The following is a 16013-nucleotide window of genomic DNA, read 5'->3' as shown; positions in this document are numbered from 1 at the left end:
ATTTTTAAGGGTTTTTGAATGACTTGTTAATTTCCTGTTCTGTAACTTATAGCAACCAGTGGATTATTGACCCTAATTATAAAATTGTTTTATAGTGCAAAATCTTAACATACAAAATTACACTTTGGTCAAATTCTCATTTATCCAAACAGCCAAGCAATGATGTTTAACTGATAATATTTTCAGTGATTTTGTAAATTAAACAAGATGTTTGCAGAAGATTACCAGTGATCGAGCCAGGATTACAGACGAAATTTGTGAAAATCTCAATTAATAGCAATCCACAGGTTATCCACCTGCGATTATTAGCTATTGGATAAATGGATAATAACCCAGAGCTACTGCTGCCCCTGCATGTCAGAACCTTGTTACGAATAAATCACCTGAGATGGCAAGCAGCAGGCCAGTGTCTCGTCAATATATTCAACACATGTAAGAAACACAAATCTACCAACTACTGTACAGGAGTTCCAGTAATTTTAAAACTGTTCCACAGATATATTTGAAGATTCAACATCTCATATGCTCTTTACATCACCAACAATAAAGTATTGGCCATGACGTTCTCTTGCTTAGTGACAAAATCAATAGCAGTTTATTAATAAAAGAGCAGTAATTTAGCTTGCAGCCTCATTCTGCGCAGACATGTCTTCAAATATTTCACATTGAACATAAATCATCCTAATTTCCATTTGTTTTAATACAAAAAATACACAACAATGATCTAGTGACTACACCTGTCATATATCCTATTGTGGAGCATTCCTGTAGTTTAATTTTAATTTACAAACTGAATTATAAAGCTTATTTGCTTGTGGAGAACAGTTTCCCAATACTGATGCAAGATGATTTGCCTTTTACAATACTTTCTTAAAAGTGCATACAGAAAACCCTGAGCTTAATTATTTTCTGTGTAATTCATTCAAACAGATTTGATATTTATTCATTATGCCCTCCATCATAATATCTGACTTGCACTTCGATGCCATGTGAGGTTACAGAATATTGTTATTTGAGTTCCAGTTTAGTCAAAGTGATTGCCTTTTTTTTAAAGGACATGTTCGGACCTAAGTGCTGAATTAGAGATGCTACATGCGCCGCACATGGGCTCCATTACTGCAAGATCTGTGTTCATGGTATACAAATGTTGCAGTAGTGATCTTTTTCTGTGCTGTGAATTCAGACGTCATGATATCACTAATGATCTTATACTTGTGTCCACATGCCAAAAGCATTGTATGACACCAGTGTATGACACTTGGCCTTTCTTTTGGGTAAATCAGCCCATATTTGTATCCATAGAGCCTTGAACTTGGCCAGATAAAAATGAGATTTGACAAAAAGTAACTTGCTCTGTCGTGCCAACGCCTCACACTGGGGTGTGTATTCACCCCAATACACACACATTATACACCAGCTTCATACAATTTTAGGCACAACCTTCCTAGTACTGGATTGGACACCCTTTTGACCTCAGAACTGCCTTAATTCTGCATTACATTGATTTGTCAAGGCTTTTTAAACATTTCTCAGAGGTCTTGATCCATGTTGACATGATGATGGTATGCAGTTGCTGCATATTTGGCAGCTGCACATTCATGATTCAAATCTCCCTTTCCACCACATCCTAAATGTGCTTCAGTGGCCTTCACTGAACACAGTGCCATGTACAAGAAACCAGTTAGAGATGATTTAATCTTTGTTGCATGATGCATTATCATTTTTGAAGTAGCCATCAGAATGTGGAAACATGTCTGAAAGGACAGACGTGGTTGGTAACTATACTGACAGTAACTGTGGCTTTTAAACAGTGTTAAACTGCTACTGCTACTGTAGGGCCCCTGATGCGCCAAGACAATGACAAGACATGGTGTTGTTCCATGTAAAAGCTCTTTGAAATTAGCAGCCATATGTGATTTTTTGGAGTTTTCTTTGTTGTTGATTTTATAAATTATGCTACAACAATGATAATCACTTAGTTGTCAAAAGAGTATTCAATTTAGTTTCATTGTAAGAGCCTAATTCTAAATATTCTGTACCAACTTCTTATATTTCAACATCTGAAGTTGCAATTTTTGCTGTTAGTTTCTCTGACTTTTTTTCCTGTGTTTTGCATATTATGGTGAGCCACTTGCATTGCCTTAAACTTAAGGCACACTTAAGTTGCAACCTCTTCCTCCGCTTGGTGTGAAAAGAACGGATTACACTGCACCTTGACATAAATGCAAATTAGACAAGATCTTGCAGCAGACCTGTGAGCTTCATTAAGCCAAATGAGGCACCTGAACTTTGTTCTGAATTCAGTAGGACTAGATAACAAAATGAGCCAGCACAGATACGTTGTTGCTTGAAGGAATTCTATTGCCGAGTCTCCATTGTGAACGCAGTGGTACCTTGTTAAAGTGTACTTCATCAAAGTTGCCTTTGAAGTATTAGCTGACAGAAACTATTATGTGCAGTCGACTTGACAGGTCTATAAAAAAACATCATGGGAAATTCTGAACAAAGCTGTGGAAGACAGGAAAGCCAGGGTGAATTCAGGTCTTGGAGCTCTTTTATAAATTCACCCCGATGCCGATTGTTTTTTAAACAAGGACATGTCAAATAACATTTCTAATTTCCGAGTTTAAAAAAAAGTTCGTTTTCATTAGAGAGAATAGTCTAAGTGTACGAAAGAATCCATCTCTCTCCTTTTGTCATTACAAGTACAAATACTGTGCAAATTTGTTTTTGTTTTCCTGATAAACCAGAGTAATTTTCAAATGAGATGGCTCTTGATTACAAAGTATAATTAATTACAGTGAAGAATAAAAGTTTGAATTCTGCGTTTTTGCTAAAATTGAGCCATAGTGAACAATTATTCATATTTTGTCATTAAAATAAGCTCATTTAAAAAATAACAAATGATCATTATATTTCAAAACAAAATTTTGGATGTGTTGCTATCATTACTGACGTACTTTCAGCAAATATTGAATGTAAATCAATTTGTTGGGTTATTCGTTTATTCTGCATGGAGAGGTATTAAAACAGCCTTTCAGTTTACTATACGTCTGTCAATAATCTAACACCAAGTCTTTAAAGGACTGGATGTGTTTTAAAACAGGTGTGCCACTCCGTTATCGCCATTGGAGCTGGAGAGCATGTGCTCGAATGACATAGGGATTTAGAAATATTAACCTGAGCCATTTCCTAACACTTATTCCTTTTACAGTGCCCTCCAGGGCTTAGTCCAATGAAAGATGGGACCGGGTGCTATGACCACCATATTGGCATCGACTGCTCTGACGGCTTCAACGGTGGATGTGAGCAGCTGTGCCTCCAACAGCTGGCCCCTCTAGAGGATGACCCAACCCTCTACAACATCCAGATGTTCTGTGGGTAAGCAACAACACAAGTCAGCGGTTTATATATGTAATTACTCTTAATTAATTTGTTTCATAAACCTGTCATCTTAAGTCCTGTCATTACTAATGAGACAGGGTGTCATACAAATCTTTATCCTTCCTTTCATAAACTCAGGGAAAACATTTCAATTCATTCCAGTTCAATTGTTACAATTTGTAATTGTCAATATGTAACATTGAAATATTGAAATGGTTTTCTAGCCACGGGCTTATTTGTAAACCCAGTCCTTGGTTGGACCTTTGGGGTTTGAATGTTAAAACAAACTCCCCCTTCAAAAAAAACTACTTGAATATAGTTAGAAATGCTCTAAAAACACTTTGTTTAGTACAATTCACATAGTGACTTTGAAGATAATAAAAATTTAAATACAGTCAAGTTAAAAAAAGTGAACATTATCTAAAGGGGTGTGTGAAAATATTATATAACCAGCTGTAAGTACTGAATTATTCTAAAAGAAAATACCAGCCCAAAAAGAAAGCTTCAAATCTAGTCTAAAATTTAAAGATTGGCTCCTGGACCCACATGCCACAAGAGAAAAGATAGCTGAAAGTTCTGCTTCCTTAAAAAACCTATGTAAAATGTTTTACTTCTAGACAGAGTGTAACTGTACATTGAGCTTAATCAAAACTTTGTTAAAGCTTTTTATGCAAAGCTGAAAAAAACCCCCATTAAGTTATTAGAAAAAAACAAACAAACTCAAGCATACTTGTCACTGCACCAATCAGCTGGGAACATTTAAAGAATTGTTTGGACATTATGCTAGCTATAAAAATATAAATCTCATTATTTTATTTCTGAGAAAGTAAGTTCAACAGATAAAAAGTTATTTGTTACATTTTAAAGCCAAAACATGGTGATAAAGGCCTTTGTGTTATTGTAACAGAACTGTCTCAAAGTACTTGGCTGTTTTACGATTGTTTACATAAAGACACTTGTCATTACTAAGTACATGGCATAAACCAAGTTGGGACTGTGCCTTTTGTTATCATTACATGTTTAACTCTCAGTAAATACTGAGAAATAAGAAACTATGAGGATATATGTGATCCTTCAGTATGGTTGTTTCAGTGCTTTGATGTTCTGTTATCTTTTTTTTTTCTTACATTTTCTTTTTCAATTGGAGGTGTTTTGTTATTTTCTTAGGATTCCTTCACAGACAGAAATGATCTCAGAAAAATACAATTTACAACCATTAAACCTAGCACTAGATATCCTTGCAATAAACATTTAATGTAGATTATTTAAAAATAAGAGTTTAATTAAGGTTATTAAGTCTGGTTGAGGTGGTTGAAGAAGATAAGTTGGCACTTTATACAAAAATAATACATCTTGTGAGTACTACTGTCATTTCTGAAGTGAATGTATTTCATACATAAAGATGCAAATCAAACTGTCACTTCTGAAGGGATATATTTCTGAACAGTGTTTGAGATAAAATGTCAGCTTTACTAGAGTGCTGCAACAAAACTGAGATGCTTTGTCTTCCATTTTCACCATCAATCCAATTAGGTAGCGTCCATCTGTTGTATTTATATAAGGTTCATAATTCAGAAATTGATTATGAACAGCACAGACTGAATAAGGTTCCCTCAACTTGTAACATTAGTTGTCACTTCAAAATGCAGTTTCATCTCCACTAAATGTTACTTTTGTTGTGCTTAACTAAGATAGCATTTAGTTGAGGGAAAATATATTTATGATGTGCTACAGCAGATCTTTTCTCCCCTCTACAGCCACGTGATTATCAGACAGAGGACTGTTAGGGAGGAAAGAGAGGTAGCATCTAAAAGAAATGTATGGTTGGTATAAGAAAATCATTCGTCATGATGTGTTGGTGAAAGGTTTTTGGAACAGATGAGTGGCTATGAAGGGCAAGCTCAAGCTGTAATTCCTTATACCTGACATTTTGAGATATAGAGAGTCAGTCACCTTGTAGTGACAGCAAACTAAAATCAGTCTGGCTTTACTTTTTTCTCTCATATCGACTTCGGGGAAATAATATAATATTGATGTCTATTTTATTAAACTGAGCTTAGGTATTCAGTGTCTACTGTTGTGTCATGAGCCGTGAGGGTTGATATTTTTCAGCTGATCAACAACAGTAGAACAAATGTGAGCGGCATTTTGAGTTATTTACAAATTCATTTTTTTTGATGATGTCAAACACATAAATATAAAAAAGGAAGATGATATTGCAATGAAAACATTGCAATAAATAGGATATCAACTTGCATATTTTTGCAAAAAAAAATTAAAAATAAAATGAAAATCACTATTTTCTACAAGATGTAAGTGTTTTTTTTTCCTCTTTTCTTCTGTTTCTACTTTTCCCGTGGCCTGTCACATATGTTAAGAGATATCTACACTGTGTACATTAGTACAACCAATCAAAACATGACCACCCACACAAACCGACAGGCCAGGGAAGACATGCATTATTCAGAGAAGCAGACACAAGTCCCATGGTAACTTCTGAGGGGCTTCAAAGATCCACAGTTCTTCTGGAAGAATCTATCTAGAGAGCAACTAGTTGTGCTTTCCACAAATGTGCCACAAACCATAGAGAAGACACTTCAAATATGTAAAAAAAAAAACAAAAAGAGCTCTGGTCACATGAGACAAGAATGAACTTTTCACATCAACCTGAACACACAACATCACTTCAGCCATGGTGGAGAAGGCATCATGCTGTGGGGATATGATTCCCTTTGTGTTTATCCTCAGTCAAATTGATAACTGCAAGTGTCTTAAGATGTCCAGGTAAAAACAACAGAACACAGGTGATCCAGAAAGCTACTCGCATTCTCACTAAAACTAGGAAAAAATGTTTTAAGCAGGGACATGGAAGCTGGCCAGAGGTGATGCTGGAGGATTATACAGTTGGAGGCTACAAAAAGACATGGTGGAGGATTACTTTACAGCAGGACAATGGCTCATAACATACAACCAGAATTGATGCAATGGATTAGGTTAATTAATGTCTGTACATATTTAGAATGGCCCAGCCAAAGTTCAGATCCAAAAGATGGTCTGTGGAATGACTTGAAAATTGATGCTCACAGATGTGCTGTTTCCAATCAGCCAGAGGTTAAGCAATTTTGCAAAATTTTTGCAAAGGATTCATTTATTTAACTTTTAGATTTTTATTTGTAAAAGAAACACAAATATCTCAGTTGTTCACCACCTTCTGCTAGTCTTGTCAGTATCCTCAGTTGTTTTGGGAGTTTTTGGGTTTGTAGTTGTGTTAATTTGTTGTTCTGTGTTCCTTAGTTTCTTATTTTTGTTAAATCAGTCATTTCTCTGTTCAGGCTACTGTTGCATTCATTTTCCTAGCTCCCCTGTTTACTCTCTCTCGCCCCCTGGTGTCATTCTTTCTCCGTCTTTCTGTCTGCTCTCCCCTCACACCTGCAACCTGTTAGCTAATCAGCCCACTTCTGTTGTTGCTGCCTTCACTCTCTCAGTATTTAACCACTTTTCTCTTACTTGATTCTCACTGGTTCCTCTGTCATACTTCCTGGAATTTATTTTCATGCTCTGTGGATCCGCAAGCCTGCTGCGTTTTTGTTCATGTGTTGTTTGTAAGTTGATTATTTTGGTGTTTTGAGAGCTCCTATGTCTTGTCTGCACTTTGGTCCAACTCCTGCACTCAACATGACAGTTCTATATAATAATATCCCAATAAAACACAATGTTGTTTTGAGTTGGAACACGACAAAAAACACGAAAAAGTCATGTGGTATGAAAACCTTTGCAAGGCTCAGTAAAACAAGTTTCAGATTTTTTTCATATCTACACACATAAGCCGCCAGCATTTCTCATTAACTTCCCTTTAACATTCGAAAGCCAGAAGCTATTGTCATCTCTCACTTAAATGTCATGCTGCAGAGCAGACACAGTATTTAACACTAATGTTACATCAGGGGGTGATTCAGACTGCTGTTTCATTTAATTCGCTGCAACAGCATTTGGTTCTGGTCTGTTCTCATAAAGAGGGTAATACTCAACTTCTTGTGGGTGCTTAGGAATAGCTTTTTCTTCAAATTCAATATTTAGTTGAAAACTTTTTCCATATAGTAAACATGATTATCCCCTCTTCACCCTTCCTCTCCCCTAATTTTAGATGCTTTATTCTTTCTGTGGTTCATTTTATGGCAGGTCTTGTACGATGACTGATGGAAACAACATCAGTTAGATATCAAATGTAGATTATTTGAGGATCCTTTGAAACTTTTAGAGACATGAGTTTCAGGTGAAATACATTTTCAATACTTTACAATAAAAATTGGTAGGAAAAATAACGATCTCTTAAAAAAATGATAACCCTTTTCTGCATGCCTGAAATCATTCCAGGTGCATCGAGGACTATAAGCGCGGTCCTGATGGGAGGTCATGCTTGCCTCTGTCTGAGTCCTGTGTTGAGGGTGTGGACTGCGGCGAAGCGACAGACATTCCTGCCAACCAGACCGTCTTTGGAGACCTCTTCTATGGTTACAACAACCACACCCAGGAAAGCACCTCTGGTCAGATACTGAAGGCCACGTTCAGGTAAACACAAAAGCTGTTTGTGAAATGTGGTCTGTGGTAGACTGCCTGCCATTTGTGCCTCAGCAGGGAAACAGTCGGGGGGGGGTTAGGGTTTAGGTTCCCACAGTGCTGACATCTTTCTGATGGATTGCTTTTAAATAACAAACTCTCTACGGTGGCTGGGATAATATAGGTTGCTGTGGCAGCTGTATATGAAAGATAAAATAAGGATAAAATAAACTTTGCTGTCCTATAAGGAATGTAATTTCGGGCTATGTGCCACTGCATAAGAAAATAGCTAAGGAAATTAGACAGAGTGAAATATAGCAGCGTTTCTCAAATAAAAGGAAAAGAAACATCAAATCTAACACACATATTATGAAACTGTTGAACTTCATACAGTTCAAAAGTTGCATACGAGTCACTGTACATAAAACGAAATAATGCATATTTCAATTTGTGATGTTTTTGTGCTAGCTGATTAGTTTTCATTTTAAATTGAGTCTAAGCCAGTATTTTATTGTTTTGTTGTCAGGTCTGTGTGTCTGTACCTCTCTGCCATTTTCCTCTATTTTTGTGATGGGAGGCAGAAAGCTAACAGAGGTATTTATAATAGTGGCTACCAGATTGCAACAAGAGATGCTCCAGTCTAAAATTTCTGGGGTCTAATCTGGACAGCTATACTTTTATTAAACAAAAATATTAAACATTTTTGTTTTGTTCTTGTCCTCTTGTCAGCTAAAACTAAATAAAACATCAAATCCTGCCAGCTGTACAGCTAGGAGTTGTGCACCTACTTTCAGTTGTCTTTTTGTTTGTGAAATAATACTACACCTCAGAAAAAGCCTTTTATGCATTTATTCACATTATCCTGCAGAGCTGCTGGATTTATATGCAGACTTCAGAGGTAAAGGTGGGATTGAGGGGCAGAATGGACTTCAGAACATTACAGAAGTTTGAAAAAATAGCTTTTGCGCCACTGGGGTCCAAATGTTGTGGAAATGGTCTTAAACATCACTACTTTCAGCACAAAAGTTTTTCCATAACAAGATTATGTCCTATGAAAGGTCATTCTTTATGAGCAGGCTTGTAATCATGTGTTAACCTGAACAATAGTGAAAAGTCACACAAAGCAGTTTAGTCAATAGTGATTTCCTATTTTAATCAGTCAAGCACATATCACAGGACCGATTTTAATTAGCTTTTAGCAACTTTCATTAGTATTGCTAGCTGTAAGCAGCTTCTCTGTCATTTGTTCCTTTTGTTTCGAAGTCTTCCTACAAACTGCCGTCATTTCTAAATTCTTCATCTAACATGAGGTTGTATAAATAAACAATGGAGAACAGGAAGCCAGGCTAACAGATCAGTCTCTGGCCTTAGCTGACGGTTCATTGCCAGTACAGATCTGATACTGATATTAGAGTGGATTGCCTTCATCTCTAACCCCAGTTTGTTACTGAGAAACTTGTCAGCTCTTAAAATCTTAAATCTCAGAGAAATGTTTGATATTCCACAGACCAGTGGTTGTCCTGGATTCTTAATGCCTTCCTGCCTGTGGTTCACTGTAAGGCGACCTAGAATTGAAACGGTTGTAGAGTGCTGACTGTCTGTTTTAAGATTCTGAACAGCAGCTGAACTCAGTGTGACTCATTCTGTCACTAACATCAGACTCGGGATGTATAAAGAATGATTTTAGATCCTGATGTTTGGGTCCTCAGGAGGGAGAGCCTTGGCCACAAGACAGATACTGGACTGACACACAGCATCACAAAAAATAAAAATCACCGACTTTATCACCAAGTTGAAATGTGCCAGTTGAAACATCCCTTAACAGCAATTTGTTTCATCTTTGGACTACATGCCAAAATGTCGATCTCAGTAGGGTATTTAGTACAAGCTCTTTGCAAAATACGTTCAGAGAGTAATGCCTGCAGACTATATCAGTCAATAAAATCTGAGTAGTTCAGAGAGACCTACGATACCCATTGCGCCTAAGCTTTGAGCCGGTGATTTTAAACTTTACTAATGATCAAATAAAAGTGTGCCTTTGTGGCAGACTCCTAAAATTCCTCCTTTTCAATACAGCACCTTTCAAAAGTATTCATATCCCTTGAACTTTTCCAGATTTTGTCATATTGTTGTGAGGAACTTCAATGTTTTTGTATAGGGATTTTATATGTAAGGCCAACACAAAATAGTGCATAAGTATTTAGCAGAAGGTAGGTAACTCATTGTTGTTGTTTTTTTTGTTTTATTTATAAAGAAAAATCTGAAGTGTGAAAATGGTCTTCAGATCTCATCTTATTACTAAATAAAGTCCACTTAAGTTTAATTTCAACTCATTGCTGTGAGGGTCGCTGAAACTTGCTTGAGAATATTGGCGAGCAAACAGTGTGAGGAAAACCAAAGAACACAGCAGACAGGTCTGGGAGAAAGTTGTGGAAATGTTCACAGCAAAGTTGAGTTACAAAGTAAAATCACATTCCTGCTGAAATTAAATTTTCCAAGAAGAAAGATGAGCAAATATTTTCAGTGTGACGTTGTGAAATTGATACTAAAAATGACTCGTGGTTGTATTTGTAGAGGAAGATCGTTTTGCAAAGTGTTCACTGAGAGAGGATGTACACATCCCACACTTTTTTACATTTTTATTTGTAAAGGTTTTATTAACTGGTCTGAAAGAATTTTTTAAAATAGTGATATGTTTGAAAGGAGCACCAAATCACAGGGTTTTTAAAACATGTTTTTAGGATAAATTTGTGATGAATAAAGCATTTGGACATTTCTCTGGAAACAGAACATACTTTTTTATACCTGGGAAATAAAGCAGATCCAGCACAACACCTTTTAACACAGGTTTGCAATACGTATCATATGAACCATGTTGGCAAGTGATTTTTACATCGCCGACAGTGGTATTGGTTTCCCAGGGGCTGCAGATCAGCCTTTGAGATTCTCTCGGGGTGGGATGCGTTTCAGGTTGCACATTAGCAAAATGGTTTCACAGGATGTGGAAACATATCAGATCGAATCGGTATCTGTAAAAGTAGTTTCACGTTGGGGCAAAGATTCTTTGACAGATTTTCCCTGATCTCTTCTTCAAAAATTGAGAATACTGATAAGAATTTGCCCTCGTCCAACAACTGTGCAACATAAAATTCAGGAAAGTACTCACATGAGAAAATAGTGGAAAACAATAATCACCTCACTTTTTATCTTGAGGCTTCATGTTAAACACCCATGCAAGTTGAACTGCGCATCCTTTCTAATTTGTACAGGGTTTGATTTGACGTGGAAAGTATTTTAAGGGTGGTTAATTATCTCTGTCTGCATGCTGTAATCATCTCCACTGAACTCAGGAAGCCAGAAGGTCAGCAAAGGCATCTGTGGCCCAGGAATTTAATTTGGGCTGTGCATGGATTTTGCCGCCGGAGGCAACACACCCACTTAGGGATCCACCACCAGAGTCTCTGAGAGAGAGGGCTGGGTGAGGCAGGAAAGTTAATATCATCAATAATCTAAATCTCTAATGCTCTGATCTTATTTGAAAGAGCCTTCTGAATGGAAAGCGTGATCCGAGCCAGACTTCGACAAACACCAAATGCTTCCTGTGTGGATGAGGTGCTGGAAGAGGAATGGAGACTCTATCGGGAGGCATGGTTAATGGAAGACCTAATTATAAGAGATTGAGGCAAACGAATTAAGGCTGACCAGGAGCCAGTGTGCTGAAATTAAATTTTACTGAGCTAGATATACACTTGTGTGTAAAATGGACAACAGTTACGTAACGTGAGCATTGCAGCTGCACACCAGAGATCCATTTGAGGTTTGACGTTTGTTAAAACTTCAGTTTATATTTTGAAATCAAACCCTGTACATTACATTTTCACAAAGAAAGTTTCAATTTCCCTTTGAAGAAGTTAAATATTATTATTAAAGGTAACCTGGGAGAATGATTTTCTCATAAAACTGGATTAAAAATGTGACATTACAAATATATATTTTAAGCCTTTTTGAACTGTGAAGCATCTATTAAATATATGCACAGTTGCTCTCACTTATTGAATCAGATGCCTGACTAAATAGTAGTAAACATTAAATAGTGAATGGAACATGGAGTCAGTAATAAAAGGTGCTGTAGATGACTGAAGGAAAGTATGTTGGTTCAAATTGTAAACGTGTTCGTCGCCTCTAGAGATTTTTCCAGCATATAGAAAACATAAAAGAGTAACCTCACATGTGCTCATAAATTGAGGTTGACGGCTTTAAACAGCTGTGCCGCTTGGTTTGACAAGCAAGGTAGATGTATGACCTGAATTTTTTTATCAATAAGATGCATTTGGTCACATCTTAACCCAGATTTATAACTACATAGTCTAGATTTTTAACATTTGCTGCTAGGAACAAAGTGATTTGTTAATTTTGCCCTGAGTGGATTGGTGAACTGTCCAGGCTGTCCCCCGCCTCTCGTACAATGATGACTGGAAAATGGCACAAGCATGCCTCAGCAGCTGGTGTTGATGATGGATGTTAATTTTGCTTTCAAAAAGAATTGAATCCGTGGCTATTATATGTATTTCAGGGTATCAATGTACATTATATGTTTTTCAAATCACCAAAGTTAATTGCTTTACGTATAATTTCTTTCTTTGGAAATACAAAGTACTTTAAAGGAAGAAATAAATGCAGGTTTTTTTTTTTTTTTTAGAAAACCTCACTAAATATTTTTGCTGGAAAAAAAGAAGAAAGCTTTAATTTGTAGTGCTTTTGAAACCAGAATGTGTATTTCAAAATTCACTTACAGTAACTTGTTTGCAGGAAATGGAATTAGTTTCTTATTAGGAGTTATTGAGGCTGCAACATTTCTTGAAAAAGGGGAAAAAAACAAAAAAGAAATCAAATTAGAATCCCACCACCTTGCTGCTTCCTGCTGAGGTTAGAGGCATGATCCCGCCATTAGACAGAAGAGCCAGACAATGTGGTTCCTGCTGAGAAGACTGAAGTGTTGCTTATGTCAATTAATCCTAATAGCAGTGCTCTCCTAAAATATGACAACCAGCACACCATGTTTTTGATGTGTTCAAATTTCATTTGGATGAGCTACAAAAAATAAAAACCTCACATTCTCTTTATGCTCTTATAAAAAGACTAAAATACTATATAAAAGATCTATTTTTGCATCTTAGAAAGGCACACATCATACTTTTTAGAAGTTTTCTTTTTAAGTTATTGACCATAGTTATATTTATTTACCAAAATAATAATAATAAAAAAAGCAACACAAAAATAAAAGAAAGAGGGAAAAAAAGCCAGTCGAGAATAGAGCCGAAGTTGTAAAGAAGTTTGAAATGTCAAATTTGAGAAAAAGTCTACAGCTTGAATTTTTATTTTTATTTTGAAGATTTTATTGAAATCAGTGGAAAATGTGAGGAATAATGTTGTCTGGAAGCAGTAGCTTGAAGCTTTAACACACTATGCATGTTTTTTGCATGTCGGATTTTTGTAGCTAAACCACTCACTCCATCCGTTTTCTGTCTTGGCATTTGGTGACCAGACATCAGTTAAATATGTCTGCTTTAAAAAAGTTTTCTTTCTCAAGTCTACAAAACAATATTCCTTTGTACACTGATGGATCAGACGAACGTCAGCATATGCTTACTGCACATGCTGACATATAGACTTTTATGTAAGAAACTTCTTTTTAAAATTACTCGTATGCTTTGAAAACGGCATAAAGATGGAAAATAACCACATTTTTATTATTGTGTGAAACGAGAAATCTTGTAGCATTCTGTTGTGCTCTTTGAAAATCATATGACAATCTCACAAAAATGGCCAGTTGAGTTTGGATTCAAGACAATAAAGTTTGTAACTTACATGGTTTAAAAACTCAAAGTTTGACTTGGCATCAAATTAACAAACTTGAGTCTCATGAACAATCTTTGTCATTCTCTACCGAGAACAAAATCCATTTCATTTATCAACCAGATACTTTGACTTATTAGTCTAACAATATGTCAATTTTGGCTTTAGGTTTAGAATAATGACAAAGCTGATCTCTGTGAACGAACTGCAAGAAATTATTTCAAAGTTAAATACATTTCACTAACCCATAACATCTTATTAAAAGAAGTCACAGTTCATAGTTTTTAAATGTTAAATAATATTTTCTGAAACATTTAAATATAAGTCTAAAGATAACAGTGGATTTAATTTTATAACCTACAGTAATGCAATCTTATAGACAGACTAATTTCCACAACACTAACTAGAGTATAAATTTCATTGCTTCAGTGAATTCTTCATTGACTTTTACATTCACTGTGTTTTCACTGTATTTTCCCATTAAAAGATGTGCCATCTAGATTGTACAATATTTGCCTATATTATATGTCAAGTTAAATGGCTTTTAAGAGAAGCTTATTGAAAAGTTGATTTTTCTTTTTTGCAGCCACTATATATAATAAAACTGCAAGGCTGCAGACGGGTATTAACTTTTCATTAGTTACAAAAAAGCAAGTGAAACAGCATTCACACACATTCTGATTAGAAACCCTGTTTGTCCTTGAGAACTGGAAGCAGAAACGGAGGGAGAGAAAGAAAGTCTTTATGTGATCTTCACTGGCATCTCTTCAAAAGCCCCTACCCACTGAGCAAGAGTGGCACAAAGCATCTGCCTCCCATCATTCACAAAAGAAGTCAACATTTTATACTGTTAAACCCTGGATGGAGGTTTCCCATTTCTTATGGTTTTCTTTCACTTCTAAAATATCACAATATTTACTTTTCTGGGTTTGTTCCATAGTCTCGATTGCTTTTTTTTGTTGTTTGCGCTCCTTTTTTGTTTTGGTTCTGTACACTCTCCTACCTTTTCTTTTCTTCACCCCAACTCCTTTTCAGACAAAATCCCATTTCCATCTGCAGAAAGCTGCAAAAAATGTAAACAGTCAAAGTCAGTGTTTTTGCTTGTAATGTTTTATTTATTTGGGACATAGCCCTCTCTCTTTGTCTGTGCGTCTGTGTGGATGGAAGTACTAGGATGTGTGTGTGTAGCAGTGGATCAGCTCTGTGCCCCTAGTGTGCTTTTCTCTTTGATTGTCCGGAGCATCAAATGTGAGATGGGTGAGGATTGACGGAGAAGCAGCAAGTGGTGTGAGCAGGTGGCCGTTGACATGACACCAACAAAGACAAAATAGCCAGACTGTTGAACTATGCACATAAATGCATAGTCACAAACACACACACGCAGTCACAGTTCTTTCAGCACCGTCCCTCCAGAGCATTGGCACTCGCGCACACAGAGCTGGTTTGATTCTCCCTCCCCAGGAAGTATGCCTTATGGTCCATCTTTGAAGCGCACCAGCCCTGGAAACGCTTCTCATGTTTGTTCTGTCTTTGCTAAGGGAAATATATCCCAACCTCCCTTTGCAGAAAGGTTGTTGTTTTCATAAAAAAAAAAGGTTTATTTATTTGATTTTCTGACACTGGCGAGCAGAATGGTGTGGTGGGGAAGTGGGGGCACAGGATGACTTTGGTTACAAAGCAACCTGAGAGGCAACTCAGCCATTCCCCCTGAAAGAAGGTCCTACCAGGGTGACATCTCGGGAGCGGCAGACTCGATGAGATTCCGGCTTCAAATTACAGAACGCTTTGACAGGGTTTCTGTCTTCCTGTCTCAGTGGGAGCCGGTGGACTCCCCTTAATGAGATGTTAAAAAGCTAACCTCCTCTCATTACTCCTAACTGTCCTCCCCTTCCTCTCCTCTCTATTCCTCTCTCTCTCGACAAGCTCAGAGCAGGTTTTAATGAATATTTTAGTGCCCCTTGTTCTCATTCTGCTTGCTGCTTGGGATCAATGATTAAGTCAATGCTCCTACCTGACACAGCTCCCCAACCCCCAAACTATTTTGCGAGAGCATTCTTTTTATTACTCCAAAATCTTTTTTTAGCTTGCAGCACCACACCCTGCATATCACCCTCGAGGAATTCCTTCATTTACTCTCACTTAATCAAAACATAAAATGTGTTTGCTGTAGACTAATAGAGGTGGAGGGGGGTTAGCTAGTAGCTTTAATTGTCTCT

At 36.7% G+C, this 16013-nt stretch overlaps 1 protein-coding gene across 5 annotated transcripts in view; it reads left to right on the top strand.

Moving 5' to 3' along the window:
• Positions 1–16013, top strand: part of astn1 (astrotactin 1) — a 351664-nt gene that overhangs the window by 151161 nt on the left and 184490 nt on the right. For all 5 annotated transcript variants that reach the window (XM_032565575.1, XM_032565574.1, XM_032565573.1 and 2 more), the window contains 2 exons: positions 3215–3381; positions 7759–7953. In XM_032565575.1, the coding sequence (XP_032421466.1) occupies positions 3215–3381; positions 7759–7953 (362 nt within the window). The remainder of the gene's footprint in view (positions 1–3214; positions 3382–7758; positions 7954–16013) is intronic.

This window comes from Xiphophorus hellerii, chromosome 6 (assembly GCF_003331165.1).
Source record: "Xiphophorus hellerii strain 12219 chromosome 6, Xiphophorus_hellerii-4.1, whole genome shotgun sequence".
Taxonomy (NCBI): domain Eukaryota; kingdom Metazoa; phylum Chordata; class Actinopteri; order Cyprinodontiformes; family Poeciliidae; genus Xiphophorus; species Xiphophorus hellerii.
The sequence above is the reverse complement of the archived record's forward strand: the minus strand, read 5'-3'. Positions and strand labels throughout refer to the sequence as shown.